Here is a 13,826-nt window from a genome sequence, read left to right as displayed (position 1 = left end):
ACATGTATTCTGTACTTCCTGAATACAACACCTTCCATCAGACCCATGTGTGTTTCATAAACTAGTGGAGCCTCAGCTCTCCTGAGAAATTTCATCAGCCTTCTTATTCTTATTTATTCTAGTGAAGAAAAAGGCACCTAATTTTCAGGGATACAGGGTACCCAAAGCTCCAAAGGAAGTCACTGGGAGTTGCAGGTGCTCAGCACTTTGGAAAGTGAAGCCTTGAGGGACTTATCAGTTGCACAGAACCTCACTCCCATTTCTGTTTCTTAAGTACATGACCATTCCTTTGCCCCTTGTCTTTTAAAAAAAAATTAAAGTATCCCAGTGTACTCAGCTACCAGACAAATAGCTCTTGTTTTGTTCATCCATGAGCCTCCACATTTAGCCAGATAATAAGCATTCTCAGATGTATCCTGAATCCTTTGCAGCCTTTTCCCCCAACACCACAGTACTCTGAATGCTACAAAAGAGGCTCAACTAAATTTGATACAGTGACTTCCAATACACTCCTGGTATGAAAGAAGGATGAATTAAAACATATACTATTTATTTCAAATCAAGAGAGACAACCCTTACACAGCATAAGCATAGGCAGCAGCTCAACAAAACGCACTTTTATACTTCAAAGATATAACTTTGCTGATTCACTTTAAAAATGGGCTTTTTCCTCCAGGTAGATTGAAACATTTCTATCTTGTAGCTTGAAAGTGAACTCACACACTTACCCTCCAATTTAAAATAAAAAGGTATTGATATACCTTGTTTTCTTGTAGAGTTCAATCCCTAAGGCTTAGGTTTTATCTACACGGAGTTCTCTTACCAACATAAAAAGTGTCAGTATGACACACATTTCCCCCAAAAAAGAACTATCCCGTAAAGGCCAGGTTTCCATACAGCAATGTCAATGAAGATCGTTTATACAGGTGTAGTCTGAAACGTAGCCTGTACAGAAATTAATTGATAATAAGCAGACTGAAAAGCTGCTTTTTACCAACTGCATCAAACACTACACAAGTTACATTGTTTGTTTTTTATCTGTGCTCATGATTTCTCTCATTGCCTGTATTCAGTACAGAAAAAAAAAAAAAAACATTTGTGCAAAGAGGCCTGTACAATATGTACACAAACTTCCAATCTTTCAATTCATGAAATTTCACTTGATGGCTGTACTTTGCTTTTCAGCCCAAAACCAAATAAAACATATACACAAATCTATTTTCCACTTTCAGATTTCCTGTATTTCACAGCATACCTTGAGTGAGAATTCATTGTTTCTCACTTGTAGATTCAGAGGGGTTTTTTAAAACATCTTGTATACTGCCAGTAAGTTCAGTTCAACCATTTTCTCAATATTCAATTACTCAATAAAAATCTCTTTACCAATCAAACTCAGTATCTATACATGTGTTCAGGTTAAAACACAACTTTCCACCTCTTCTAGTTCTGGTTGTGATTCATCACCTCATGATGAAGAAATCCTGAGATGTACACCTCTCTCTGTGTTTTTGGTTTGATATTAAAGAGAGGACAGTATTTTGCTTTTTGCGTGCTTCATTCTTCTTTAACTTTAAAATGCAGATGCTGCCAGATTATTCGCGACTTTTACCTCACAGATATCACTGTTGCACAGTTCTGTTACCAAAAGCAATATAGGGTTGACTGTGAATCTTAACAGGCAGAAACCAAAAATAAAAAGGTTCTTATTCTTATCCATTTCCCATACAAAATTAATTTGTGGTTTGCTCTTCATCATTTTGTTGCAGACCAATTTCAGTGAAAACTCTATGATTTTCCTTAGAAAACCATTCTCTAGATTTCACTGAATATTGGGGAGCACTTCCTAATAACCTACATATTCTTTTGCTCCAATAGCTTGGAAAATGACCCAATCTTGTTTTAAAATGCCCACAAATGTAGTGTGCACAATTGTCCAGGGAATTAGTTTAATTTTTCTACAATAGAGGGGAACTTGACTCATCCCAAAACAGTCACACACTTTCAAATTCAGTCACATCCCAAGGAACAAGGAGAGGAAATTCTGACTTGCTGTCAGCTGTCAACTAACTAGTTTTGTAAGGTTAGTAGTCAAAGGAAATGCAATGCTATGGATAAACACTGCATTTCTTTCTCTCTCTGATGTAACTTTTTTTCCCCCTCTCACAAACTTATTTCTGCTCTGCTCCCCCTATTCTTCACCCTTAGTTTGTGCATATTTTAGCCTTCAAAAACATATGCTCCCTTTTCTCAGGGGAGGGAGGGGAAAAATGAAGAACACTTGGTTCCCCCTTTCATTTCACCAGTACAATAAGAACAAGGACCCTTCAATATGCAGTATCTTTTTCTTTAATTTTCATGATATTCTTTCAGTCAATCTGTGGGACACATGTAAACCTGCAGCGGCAGCCAAACAAAATTGACTTGTGCCTGGACACTTTCACTCTAAAACTACCACTCTGTCATTAGCAGATTTGTTCAAGGACAAGTATGATCTTGTGGAATGAGATGAAAAAAGCAACAACCATGATAAAAAGGAAAGAAAATGAAACTTCTTTCACACAGTATGATCATTATGGTTTTCAAGTTATGAAAGCAATTATTAACGTTTTCATGTTAGTTACATCATTTTGCCATCCCTTCCTCCAAAAGTAAAACTAAAGGGTATTTGCCAACTAAAAGCATGGAAGTAGCCATCACCTAATCTTAAGATTTTAGGTGGGAAATGGGGGAAAAAAGTTCTCATTCATACATATAACTTTTTTTAAATCATGTATTAAAAAAGATATTTAATGACTGAATCACAGAGAAGTAAGGAAAGGACCTCTATGTCATCTAGGCCAACCCCCTGCCTGAGGCAGGATCATCCCTATCCAAACCACTGTATACATAATCTTTTACCTTTTAGTAAACCTACCATCAACATTGACACAACACAAGGTATACAGGAATAAGCAAAGCAGTAAGTAAGCAGCTGCTCTGAGATAAGCAGCTCAGCAGTGGGACTGGGAGCTGGTCTGGTGACTTTGGATTGGGGGGGGTGATCTTTTTTTTTCTTTCCCAATCAGGAGTGACTGAACGACAGGGTTTGATCAAGCTGGGGCTGATTTAGGTAACTGGAGGGTGGAGCTAGCCTAGGCAGCTTTATAAAAAAAAGCACACCCCCAGAAAACAGCCAGGTTGTTAGCTACATTTTGTTTGGGGGTTAATTTTTGCTTAAAATGAGCATTCAAGAGCCCTTAACAGTCTGATTGTTTTAAGCCTACAAATGTTGTTTGTAAAAACAGTTTTATTAGTAAACTTAGCTATTACATCAGAATACATTTCATCAGTAGAACAACAGCTTTTCCTTATCAGATAATGCCTGTGGAAAAAGGTAGTAGAACATCTAGTAGGAAAGCAAATGAATTCTTATAGCACTGTACTAAAGCAGTGGTTCTCAACCTTTTTAGACTCAGGGCACCTCGGAAAATGTCAGCTCTTTGTTTCTGCTTGTTTTTTGACTACAGAAAAATAATAGAGCAATTCTGTTACCAAGAACACAAGACCACACCAAGGCAGAACGTTTTGAACACTACAGATTCCTATTTGAAATCTCTGGTTTAGTCTTGTGAATCATGTTAGCACAGTCAGGTGTGCAAACATTACATGGAACCCTGCAGCACCCTTAAAAGGATCAAGGCACCTTAAGGGTGCTATGGCACCCTGGTTGAGAGAATCATTGTATCAAAGGGCTTTTGCACTTACCATAGGAGTACAGGCTATTAAAAATGAGTTTGTCAATTTAAAAGGTTTATAGCATAATTTGTAATGAGGATATTTAAAGCAGCACTTTTTATGCATAAGCAGCAGAGGGCCCTACTCAGTGGGAAAGTCAAGTTCCTCCTTGTTCCTTCTCTGGCCATATGAATATTTCACTCTTTGCTGTAGTAACACAATTTCAAACAGAGTGCTAGGTAGTATCCTCAACTCAGCATAGCCTCCAATCTGGTGGTTAGTGAACTCTCTCTAGCCGAGCAGAGAACTGAACCCAGAACTCCCACGGCCTGGATGAAAGTTGCACCTGCTAGGCAATTACATAAAAAGTGGACACCCTTCCACCCCTTCCAAATTATGTGCTTTAAAATGAGCACAGCTATCTTCCACCCCTGAAGGATAAATTCCTTCTTTGTGGAAACCTTGATACCTACTGAGAAACAAATCCTGTCTGCTAGTTCCTGCTCTGCACACACTACTTGCTAAAAAAATGGTGTGTACTTTCTTCTTGGTCCCAGCTCAGGGATGCTTTCAGATTTACAGTCTTGGGCTCCCAAGAGCTGTGCTGGACATGTCCATCAATACTCTCACAGCAATGTTTTTATCAGCATGTAATGCAGGAACGAGTGGGTAGGACTTGTTTTTCAGTCATCTCAAGATTTTCCTGGAGGTGGTATGGATATGCCCATAGGTATCTAAAATCCAGGACTGGGGAAAGTGTCTTGCCAACTCTGGAGCAAAGGAATATTTTAGACACACTCCTCTCTTCAGTGAATACTTTTAGTTAGCCCCAATGCATTTGCCCAGTTTGTCATGCACATTTTACAGTCTGTGCTGAGTCTATACTGCAGCCACACTGTAACTGGTACCAAAGCTAGCTAGTTTAAAGCTTGTTCAGGTATGTCTGTACATATTACAATGGCTGAAGTATAGACATACCCTGAGATGATTAAGTGTAAAGCATTCCAGATGCTATCATCTCTTTCCCCTGCTTAACTCTACTTATGTAAGTTCCCATGGCCTACAGTTGTTTGGTGTTTGTTCTCTGCAAATGGTTCCTAATGTCCCTGATACTGTGCATAGCTTTCCACAGCATCAGTGGAATAAAATTGACTAATTCCTGTAACAATTTGACCGTTATGCACAGCGTTCTAAATTCTTCCAGCGAAATTGATTGTAGCATTCTTCATTTCATTCTGCTCATACTTGGAAAAATGTGGGTGGAAAGCAGAATGCTTTAAAACCCATTTAGCTAAACCAGTGAAAAAGATTCTGTAGCTACACAAGACAGATCACCTATTTTACAGGTTTAAAAGTACATAGCCTCATGCCTGAAAAAAAATTAAAAAAAAAAACAACAAAAAAAGATGCACTTAACAGGAATATGTACTTATCCAAACTTAATGAAAAGAGTACATTCCTGTCAATACAGTGATCTTGGCAGATAGGAGACTGACTAGCTCCTGTATTTTGAAGGCTTCTTGTACCTCCTTTCCCCTTCACTGTTTCTTGTATAGTAAACAAAGTAGAATTAGTTACCAAGTGGCCAGTTGCAGTTAGTAACTAGTTAAAGGGAATACATTTAAATGACAAAGTAGGCAGGGAGCCTGAACAATGTCATACAGTAAAACAGATTATGCATTTAACCAATAAGCAGATAGCAGGAGTTTATTACAAAGTAAGCAAAGGGAAACAAACTGGGATTGGCACAACAAATTATACTTCTCCAGTTTGCATACCAGTGGAATACATAGCATAGTATTAGTCAATTAGGAACAGGTTTAAGCTACACCAAAGAGAGAAACTAAAATGGGTGTCAGCACAATGATCTGTACTGGCTTAACTAAATCAGATTTAAAACCAATTTACATTAAACCAGCTCAACTTCCACATTTAGATGAGGCCCTAGAGGCTACACCCACAAGTAGTTGCATACGCTTTACTCATCCCTCAGCTTTTGTAGTTTCTCTTCCTTTTCTGTAACGTCTCTAATATGAAACAACTGTGTTTGCAGTGTTTCCTTCCTGAAAGAGGTAAAGAATTGGTCAGCTTCTAAGGTAGAGAGAGACAACTGACCAAGAAAACCCAACCAGTGGAAAAGGAAGGCACAGAAAGAAGCTAAAAGTGCTTTAGCTGCTCTGCCTGTTTAAGATGGCACTCAACAGTTTTCTAAGACATGAGCCCCAACCCATCCTTTTCTGAACACTGACTTTTCTTTTTTAGAGCTTTAAGAATCACTTTATAGAAGACTCTGAAAAGATATGTTGTTTAGGAATAAATCTTCTGCTGATTTTTGTTTTCCTGGTTAGCCTTGGGGACATTTCCATGACAATTAGATTTTTGTTTAAGAGTTGGTCTTTTCCTGGAGCTTGTGTCTGCACTTGAAGTTATAATCCTCTGTGATGACAATTGTAACCACAGCAACTAGTTGTGATGTCACAAACAAGATTAATCACTTCTAGTAGAACCTAAGCAGCAGGGTGTTGTGTTTTCATGCAAATGCCCTTATAAATACAAGCTCTTGTTCACACTTTAATTTTTAAATATTTTAAAACAATAAAAGTTATGAGCAGATAGCATTATAAAGCTTTTCTATTTAAAAAAAAACCCCACTGTTAATGCTATAGTACTGAAAGGGTGGATGGGCCAGAGGAAGGGGGGGGAGTTATATTACAACCATGTTTGGTTAAATGCAGTAAACCATAGCATTCGAGCGAGGGAGTAGGAAAGAGGTCTACCACATTTGCTTGGCTAAATCCATCCAAGAAATCTTCTGATAGTACACTGTTTGGTATTGTAATGTAAATATAATTAAGGGTTTGGTAACATGGGACATACAACCATTTGAAGCAAAGCCAAGAACCATTTGATTTATAAATGCACATACTTTTGGAACGATTACACATGCTGAAACCTAATAGGATGTAAATTTAATTTAAATTATTGGAGTTGCGTCTAAAGTATCAACTGCTGAAACAGGTGCACTGCTCTACAACAGTGGTGCCCACATAAAAGATCTATAGAAGGTGTGCTAAAAAACAAGTTAGGCTACCTTACCCTGCTTCCACAATTCTTTTCAGTGAAAAGAATATGTGCACTAGTTTTGGAGAAGATTGTGAAACACACACACACACAGTCTCTCACTCGGTCTTCCCTCCCCCCCCTCCCCCCCCATACACATACACACCTGACACACACACCTGATTCTCTTTGGAGGCCCAAGAAGTGTATTTGAACCATGGCTTTCTATTACCACGACTTGGATGAGTGTGAGACAAAGATGCATACAACCTGTATTATTACTAAAAAGTGTTTAGTGCTGAATAATGCTTGCTTGCCCCATGCACACAGGCAGGCCAAGTCTTGTTATAAATGGCTTCAGCTGTGGTTCCAAAACAATCTTGCCGCTAGATCTGATGAGGCAGGCAACCCTGAAGGCTTCCAGTGATGCCTAGTACCCCTGTTTGAACATTGTATTAGTAGTAGTAGTCGCATTTGTAGTATTGTTATCAACATTCATACTTTGACACACAACCACACAAGGCAGCTGTAAAGCAAGTTAACAACTATTACTACAGCATTTAGATGGGGGGGTGTATATGCACGTGTGCGCATGCATGTGTACACAAGCAATTGCACACATGTGCATGTGCTCACGCATGAGCGCCATGTGCATGCATGCCAAGTGCGTGAGCACATATGTGCATATCCCTGTGCGTGCATGTATGCCTGTACTGCGTGCGGGCGGGCATGCACATCCATGCCAGTATGACTGTGCTGCATGTGTGTAAGCATCCGTGTCCATGTGTACATATCCCTGCTGTGCGTGTGTGCAGACATGCATATGTGTGGGCACATCTGCGCTGGGTCTATGCAGGCATGTGTGCATGCGTGTGGGCACATGTGTGCATGAGGGTACACCCATCCACGCAGTGCATGCGTGTGGGCAGGCACGCCCACCATATGCCCACGTGCGGGTATGTGTGTGCATGAGGGTGGGCACGTCCACCATACGCGCACGTGTGCGGGAACGCATGTGCATGGGGGCAGGCACATCCATACTGCACATGGACATGCGGGTGCATATGGACATGTGTGCATACGTGCGGACACGTTCACACTGTATGTGCGTGTGGGCATGTGCACACATACATATCACGCGTGCACTCGTGTGCAAGCCCGCACACGAGGACAGGACCCGCAGAGCCCACAATGCCCAGGGCAGGGTGCCCATCCCGGCGCTGCCCGCAGCCTGCGCTCCGCGCCAAGGCGGAAAAGAAACCCCGGGGCGGGGCAGCAGCATCCCCCCGCCGGCACTCACCCACAGTGGCCAAGGTCTCCAGATCCTCCAGCCTGTAGGCGGGCGAGTCGGGCAGCCCGGGGGAGCCGCGCCCGGCGGGGCCGAGGGACGACGCGGGCTGGGGCTCGCCGGGCCCCGCCGCCTCGCAGCCGCCGAGGGGACTCCTCCTGGCCTTGGCGGCGCCCGGCGCCTCCATGGGAGCGGGGCAGGGTCGGCGGGTCCCGCCGCGCTCAGCAGCTGCCCGCCGCCCGCGCCGGCTCCGGCCGCAGCCCCTGCGCGCCCGGCATCGCGCCCTCGCTCGGCTCCCGCCGCCCGCCGTTGCCCGCGCTGCTGCCGCGGCGCAGACAATGGGGAGCCCAGGCGGGAGGCGGTGCTTGGCGGCGGGCGGCTGAGGCGCCAGAGCCGGCGGGGCGGGGGCTGCAGCGCTGCCACCCCGCCCCGCTGAGGGAGTCCTCTCCCGCCTCCGCCCACCTCCGAGGTTCGTCTAGCCCATGCCTGAGGCGGGATGGCTTAATCCCCAGACAACCATCATCTCAAATTGAGATCAGTGGCTCCGTTTGGACCAGGAGCCATTGTGGTCCACACCCAGGGCCCCTCAGTCCCGGCGCCCCAGGGTGTGGGGCGGCTGGGCAGGACCCTCGCAGGCTGGAACCGCGGTTTTCTCCTTGCTGGGAGAACCCGTTATTTCAAGTTTGTGTTTCGGACATTCTTGCAACCCACTTTTGGGGCATGGCTAGGGTGGCCATCATAGAGGACAGTCGGGCTGCCCCTGGAGAAGCAACCAGGGGTCGACAACCACCTGCAGACGCTGCGGGATAGAGGACGCTGCCGGGGGGGCGTGGTGAGCAATGACCACCCACAGGTACCTTTTCGTAGGGGGTGCACCGCCATGCTCAGGGGGTGCACATGCACCCACTTGCACCCCCCTACGCGTCGCCAATGCCACTGTCCTCTATTGAAGAGAAAAATAGAGGACATAAATGCATCAGATTTTGTATGAACAGAGGACAGAGTAGCAGAAAACCGGAATGTCCTCTATGATGGCCACCCCAGCCCCGACCCACAGGTTGAGAATTGCAGGTCTAAACTGCCTGAAACTAGCCCCAGCCCTATCCCAGGGCACAGGCCCTGCCCCAGGAAAAGCATAACTAGGCAGCTAATGTCCCGCTTCTAGAAAAATGTTGTTAATATACACTCAAGAGTAGGGTTACTGTATTTTCAACTCCAAAAATTGGATACCGGTCGCATGGGAGGGGATGCGGGAAGTGTATGTTGTTGTGGGGGGGCAGTGCTTTGCCGGTGCCCTGTCCCTGCCCATTGCATTGCCCCTCACTCCCAAACTACAACCTCCCCCAGCCCTACTGCTGCCCCTCACTCCCCATCTGCAGTACCCTGCCCCCCTGAGCCATGCTGGTGCCCCTCAAACCTGACCTGGAGCCCCCTGGTGTTGCCAGGGCCTTGAATTCCTGACCCACAGTCCCCCAAGCCCCATGCCCCTCACTCCCAGGCCCCCCCAACCATGCCAATGCCCCTCACTCCTGACCTACAGCCCTCTGTCCTGCTGGTGCTCCTCACTCCTGACCCACAGGCCCTGTCCCCCCAGCTCTGCCAGTGCCCCTCACTCCAGACCTGCAGCCCCCCCCCCTCCCTCCAGCATCTCCCACCCCCACCCTTGTTAGCAAAAGCCTTGTTGCCACCAGCTGGACCACGCAGCTTTCTACTGCCCCTGAAGGGCCTCTTCCTCCCCTGGAGAGGCAGGCACTTCCCCCTGGCCTCCCCAGCCTGCCTGGAGCCCCAAGCACCTGAACAGCGTCCCCAGCACTGGCAGGCACTGTCCCACACATTGTCTGGGTAACTTGTTCCAGTACTTTACTGCCTTCCTAGTGACAAAGTGTTGCCTGATATCTAATCTAAACTTCCTTTGCTGCAACTTGAAACCATTGCTCCTTGTTCTCTCACCTGCCAGCACTGAGAGCAGTCTTGCTTCTTCCTCTTTGTAACCATCCTTCAGGGAGTTGAAGGCTGTTATTAAATCTCCCAACAGTCTTCTCTTTTCCAGACTGAATAGCGCAGCTCCCTCAGTTTTCTCTTTAGTTGTTCCCGGAATTGAGTTGACACATACATACCCCATAGCCCCCTCTTAATAACACAGAGAAGCTAATTGTTGTTCTGTGGGCGTAAGGCCCATGTTTCCCCTTACGCGTCAAACAGGCCTAATCTTTTAATTGTTCAAAGGCCAGTGGGCTCTGGCTGGTTCACTCTGCTCTGTGCCAGCCCCCCAAGTTAAGCACTCCTTATCAACTTCTGACCCTGACTCCTGTCCCTGTTATTGTTTTCCATTGTCCCAAGGAATTAGTTGGTATACATCAGATAGCCCGTCTAACAACCAGGAGCTCCTAACAGTTCCTGTGTGGGCACATGCCCATGTTTCTTCTGTGTACCAAATAGGACTGTGCTTCCCAGGTTTGCATACGGGCTTTGCAGAGCACACAGCATGTGGATACACACACACTGTTAACCCATCCAAAAAAGAAGTCAGGTTATGGTAGCAGAAGTATCAAATGCCAGACCAGGCACTGGTCAGGTCACCATGAGAGCAGAGCTTTGACACAGAACAACCTTTAACAAAGGGTGGAAAGATGCTGGAGAGGATCCAGACAAGAGACAGAGACACATGTGGACAAAGGAATTAGAATTCAAACCATGTGAGGACAGGTTGGAGGAACTAGCTATGTTTTGTTTGGAGGAGACAGGAATTAGGAGGTGCATGTTAGCAGTTTTCAAATATGTAAAGGGCTGCCCTAATGGAGACAGTGAAGCATTGTACTCCTTTGTCATGATGGGCAACAGGACATGACAGAAAGGGTTTAAACTGCCCCAAAACAGATGTAGATTAAATATGGGGTGGGGGGAAGTAGGAATAAAAATCCCCAAAGCAGAAGGAGTAGGACAATGAAATAAACTGCTCTATAGAAGCTTCAGGGTCTTCTTCGTTGGACAAACCTGGATAAGCATCTGTATGGGATTGCTGAGACATAGTGAAACCTGCATGGGTTTGTACTGGATGACTTCCAGTTTTGTATTTTTATGATCATGTTTCACACAACATGGTAAATGCCATGACATGAAAAGGAAAATCCTCTGACTAATCTGGGTGGTAGAAATTAAAAACAGTTGGTAGCAGTACCCACTGAAACTAAAATTGCAAAAGGGTTTCCAGCATAGCCCTCTTTTTCTTCACACTTATAACCTCATGAACAATAAATATTAATTCATCTTAATTCAATATTAACTCATCTTGCAAATACATATAGCATAAGTGAAAGTATTTTCAACATACTCTGTACAAGTGCATAACCTCAGAAATAAATAAAAGCTTTGCGCTTATCTGGAATAAGCACATACCCAAACTTTTTGAAAACAACACTGATTAAATACATTGTGCTGTCAGTGCTGAGCCTAGTTAGAAGCCCTGAAATTTTCAAGGCTTCTCAGAGTCAGCTTCAGGGCTGCTGTTAGAAGCCTGGAAAAGGAAGGAGATAGCAGTGGAACCGACTAGACCCCATCATTTTCAGACATTTTCAAAGCTTCTGCTAGCAGCTGTTTCCCCTTCACTGTTTCTTGCATAGTTAAACAGACTACAACTAAGTAACAGATGAGGCAGGGGAGCTGAAAGATGCTATACACTTCAGCTAGCAGTCCATTAAAAGCTGCGTCCCCTTCACTGTTTCTTGCATAGTTAAACAGACTACAACTGAGTTACAGATGAGGCAGGGGAGCTGAAAGATGCTATACACCTAAGCAATGTATGCAGTTAATCGCCAGTGTTTGTTAAGAGTTGTTGTAAACAGTAGGCAAGACAGTCAACTGACATTGTGTTATGCAGTTTAGCACATTGTGCACTTCAATAGGCATATAAGCAAAGTATACTCTAAAATAATTTGACATTATTTAGCGCCTTTCAACCAAAAAAAAAAAATATTCAAGAAAAGTACATACATTGTATCCCCTTTTATTAGTAGTTGTGGAACTGCTGCACAAAGATGAATGTTTGTACCCAAATAAAGAACAGCTTACTCTATACTACAAAATGTTAATGTGGTTGAACAAGTTTCCCCTCTTAAGTTATATGCCACAGAACTGTCAGTGAGACCACAGCAAAATATACATTGTTTCATGTCAGCTCACATAAATGTTGACAAACACCGTACATGGTAAAGTTTGTTATGTAAATGAAGCCTTAGTGAGTTAGTGCCAAAATTAGGAAGATGCTTCATTTTCCCAGCTTCCTGCTTTTGCCAAATAATCCATTGTTTACATTATCATTTACACTAAAGTAAAATAGATAAAAACTGCTAGCAAGTCATACAGATAGCATCTACCACATTTTTTGCACAAATAGCTATGGAAGGTATAAGGCAGCTGAGAGTCAGGCCCATTTTATTTTGTATGCAGACCTCAATGCTGATGAAAAATTGTTGCTAATAAAATGTTAAGACATGTAATTTTAAGGTATCAAATTGATGAAAAAATTATTCTTTTTATACTCATGACAGGAAATAGCCTTACATGCTTGTCTTCTAGGTTTCTTGTATGATGCATGCAAGTGAATTCAGGAAAATTCTAAGTAATCTCTGCTGTCCGTCAACCAGTGACAACAATCAAAAAGCCATAAAACCTCAGGTATGTTTATACAGACCTTGAAATACAGCTTTATGATTTTTATTTTGCTTTAAAAGTCCATTCCATTTTCATTTTTACTATGTTTTGAAAGTTGTACATAAGAGCTATTATGATTTGTGCTTTGAATTGTATATTTGGTAGGAGTCTTTAATTGCAAGCTGTAAATATACTGGCATGTTATAAATCTACAAGCTATTCAGTCAAAACAAGTGGCTTAAAAGAGCACATCCCTCTTGCATAAGACATTAGTTTGATATAGGTATGATCTTTATCTTTAAAAAATATATATCAAATGTCAAGGAAACCTAAGAAATATATTAGGAACACTATTGCTTACTTCTATTTCATATTTTATTAATGTTATAAACATTATTCTTATTTATAGGGATTCATTTTTTCATACTCAGCAACTTAAAGCACTTTTTAACATTCCATACTTTTTATGCTTTATTAATGACAGGCTGTAATGAAAAAAAAGTTCTGATCCAAATTAAGTGTGTATCAAGTACACTGCTGAATTGAGATCCAAATGATGAGACACTTTAAGATATTCTACACATTGTATTTCTTAATTTTTGTACTGTGCACCATAGTTATGTGTACATCTTGCCTTGCTTTGGTCTTTCTGCTGCCTCCTGGCAAATGGTTTGCCTTCACCTTTTGCAGGGTAGCCCTCCTTGCCATGAGTGACTGGTGCCTCCTGAATCTGGGGGGGCATCTGCAGAAGCCACCAACCCTGTCAGGGGGCACCGGCCTCGTCGGGGGGGCATGTGCACCCCTGTGCATCACCTACCAGTCACCTATGCTCCTTGGAGTGGGTCCTGCAGTCCTGACCCTTTTATCCCAAAGTAAGGATAGGTGCTTTTGTTGTTCAATTTTTTAAGTTGCAGGAACCTAAATGTGACATTACTTATGTTTTCTATTCTTCTCAAAAGCTGAAGACTTCAATGAATCTTCCCAAACACATAGCAGATTTCTTAGTAGAACTAGTTTTAAAACAATTCCCTCAACATAGTTTTATATGCAACTTTGAGTATAATATATTCAGTTTTAATTACAGGTAGAGATGAAAAACAATTCTTTACAAACG

At 43.2% G+C, this 13,826-nt stretch overlaps 1 protein-coding gene across 1 annotated transcript in view; it reads right to left on the bottom strand.

Annotated features, from left to right (window-relative positions):
• PRKX (protein kinase cAMP-dependent X-linked catalytic subunit) overlaps positions 1 to 8,401 on the bottom strand; it is an 83,340-nt gene extending 74,939 nt beyond the window's left edge. The window contains exon 1 of the mRNA XM_059720936.1: positions 8,075 to 8,401. Coding sequence (XP_059576919.1) covers positions 8,075 to 8,249 — 175 coding nt within the window. The 5' untranslated portion in view covers positions 8,250 to 8,401. The remainder of the gene's footprint in view (positions 1 to 8,074) is intronic.
• Between the last annotated feature and the right edge of the window lie 5,425 nt (positions 8,402 to 13,826).

The sequence above is a fragment of the Alligator mississippiensis genome, chromosome 1, assembly GCF_030867095.1.
Source record: "Alligator mississippiensis isolate rAllMis1 chromosome 1, rAllMis1, whole genome shotgun sequence".
NCBI classification, from domain to species: Eukaryota; Metazoa; Chordata; order Crocodylia; family Alligatoridae; genus Alligator; species Alligator mississippiensis.
The sequence above is the reverse complement of the archived record's forward strand: the minus strand, read 5'-3'. Positions and strand labels throughout refer to the sequence as shown.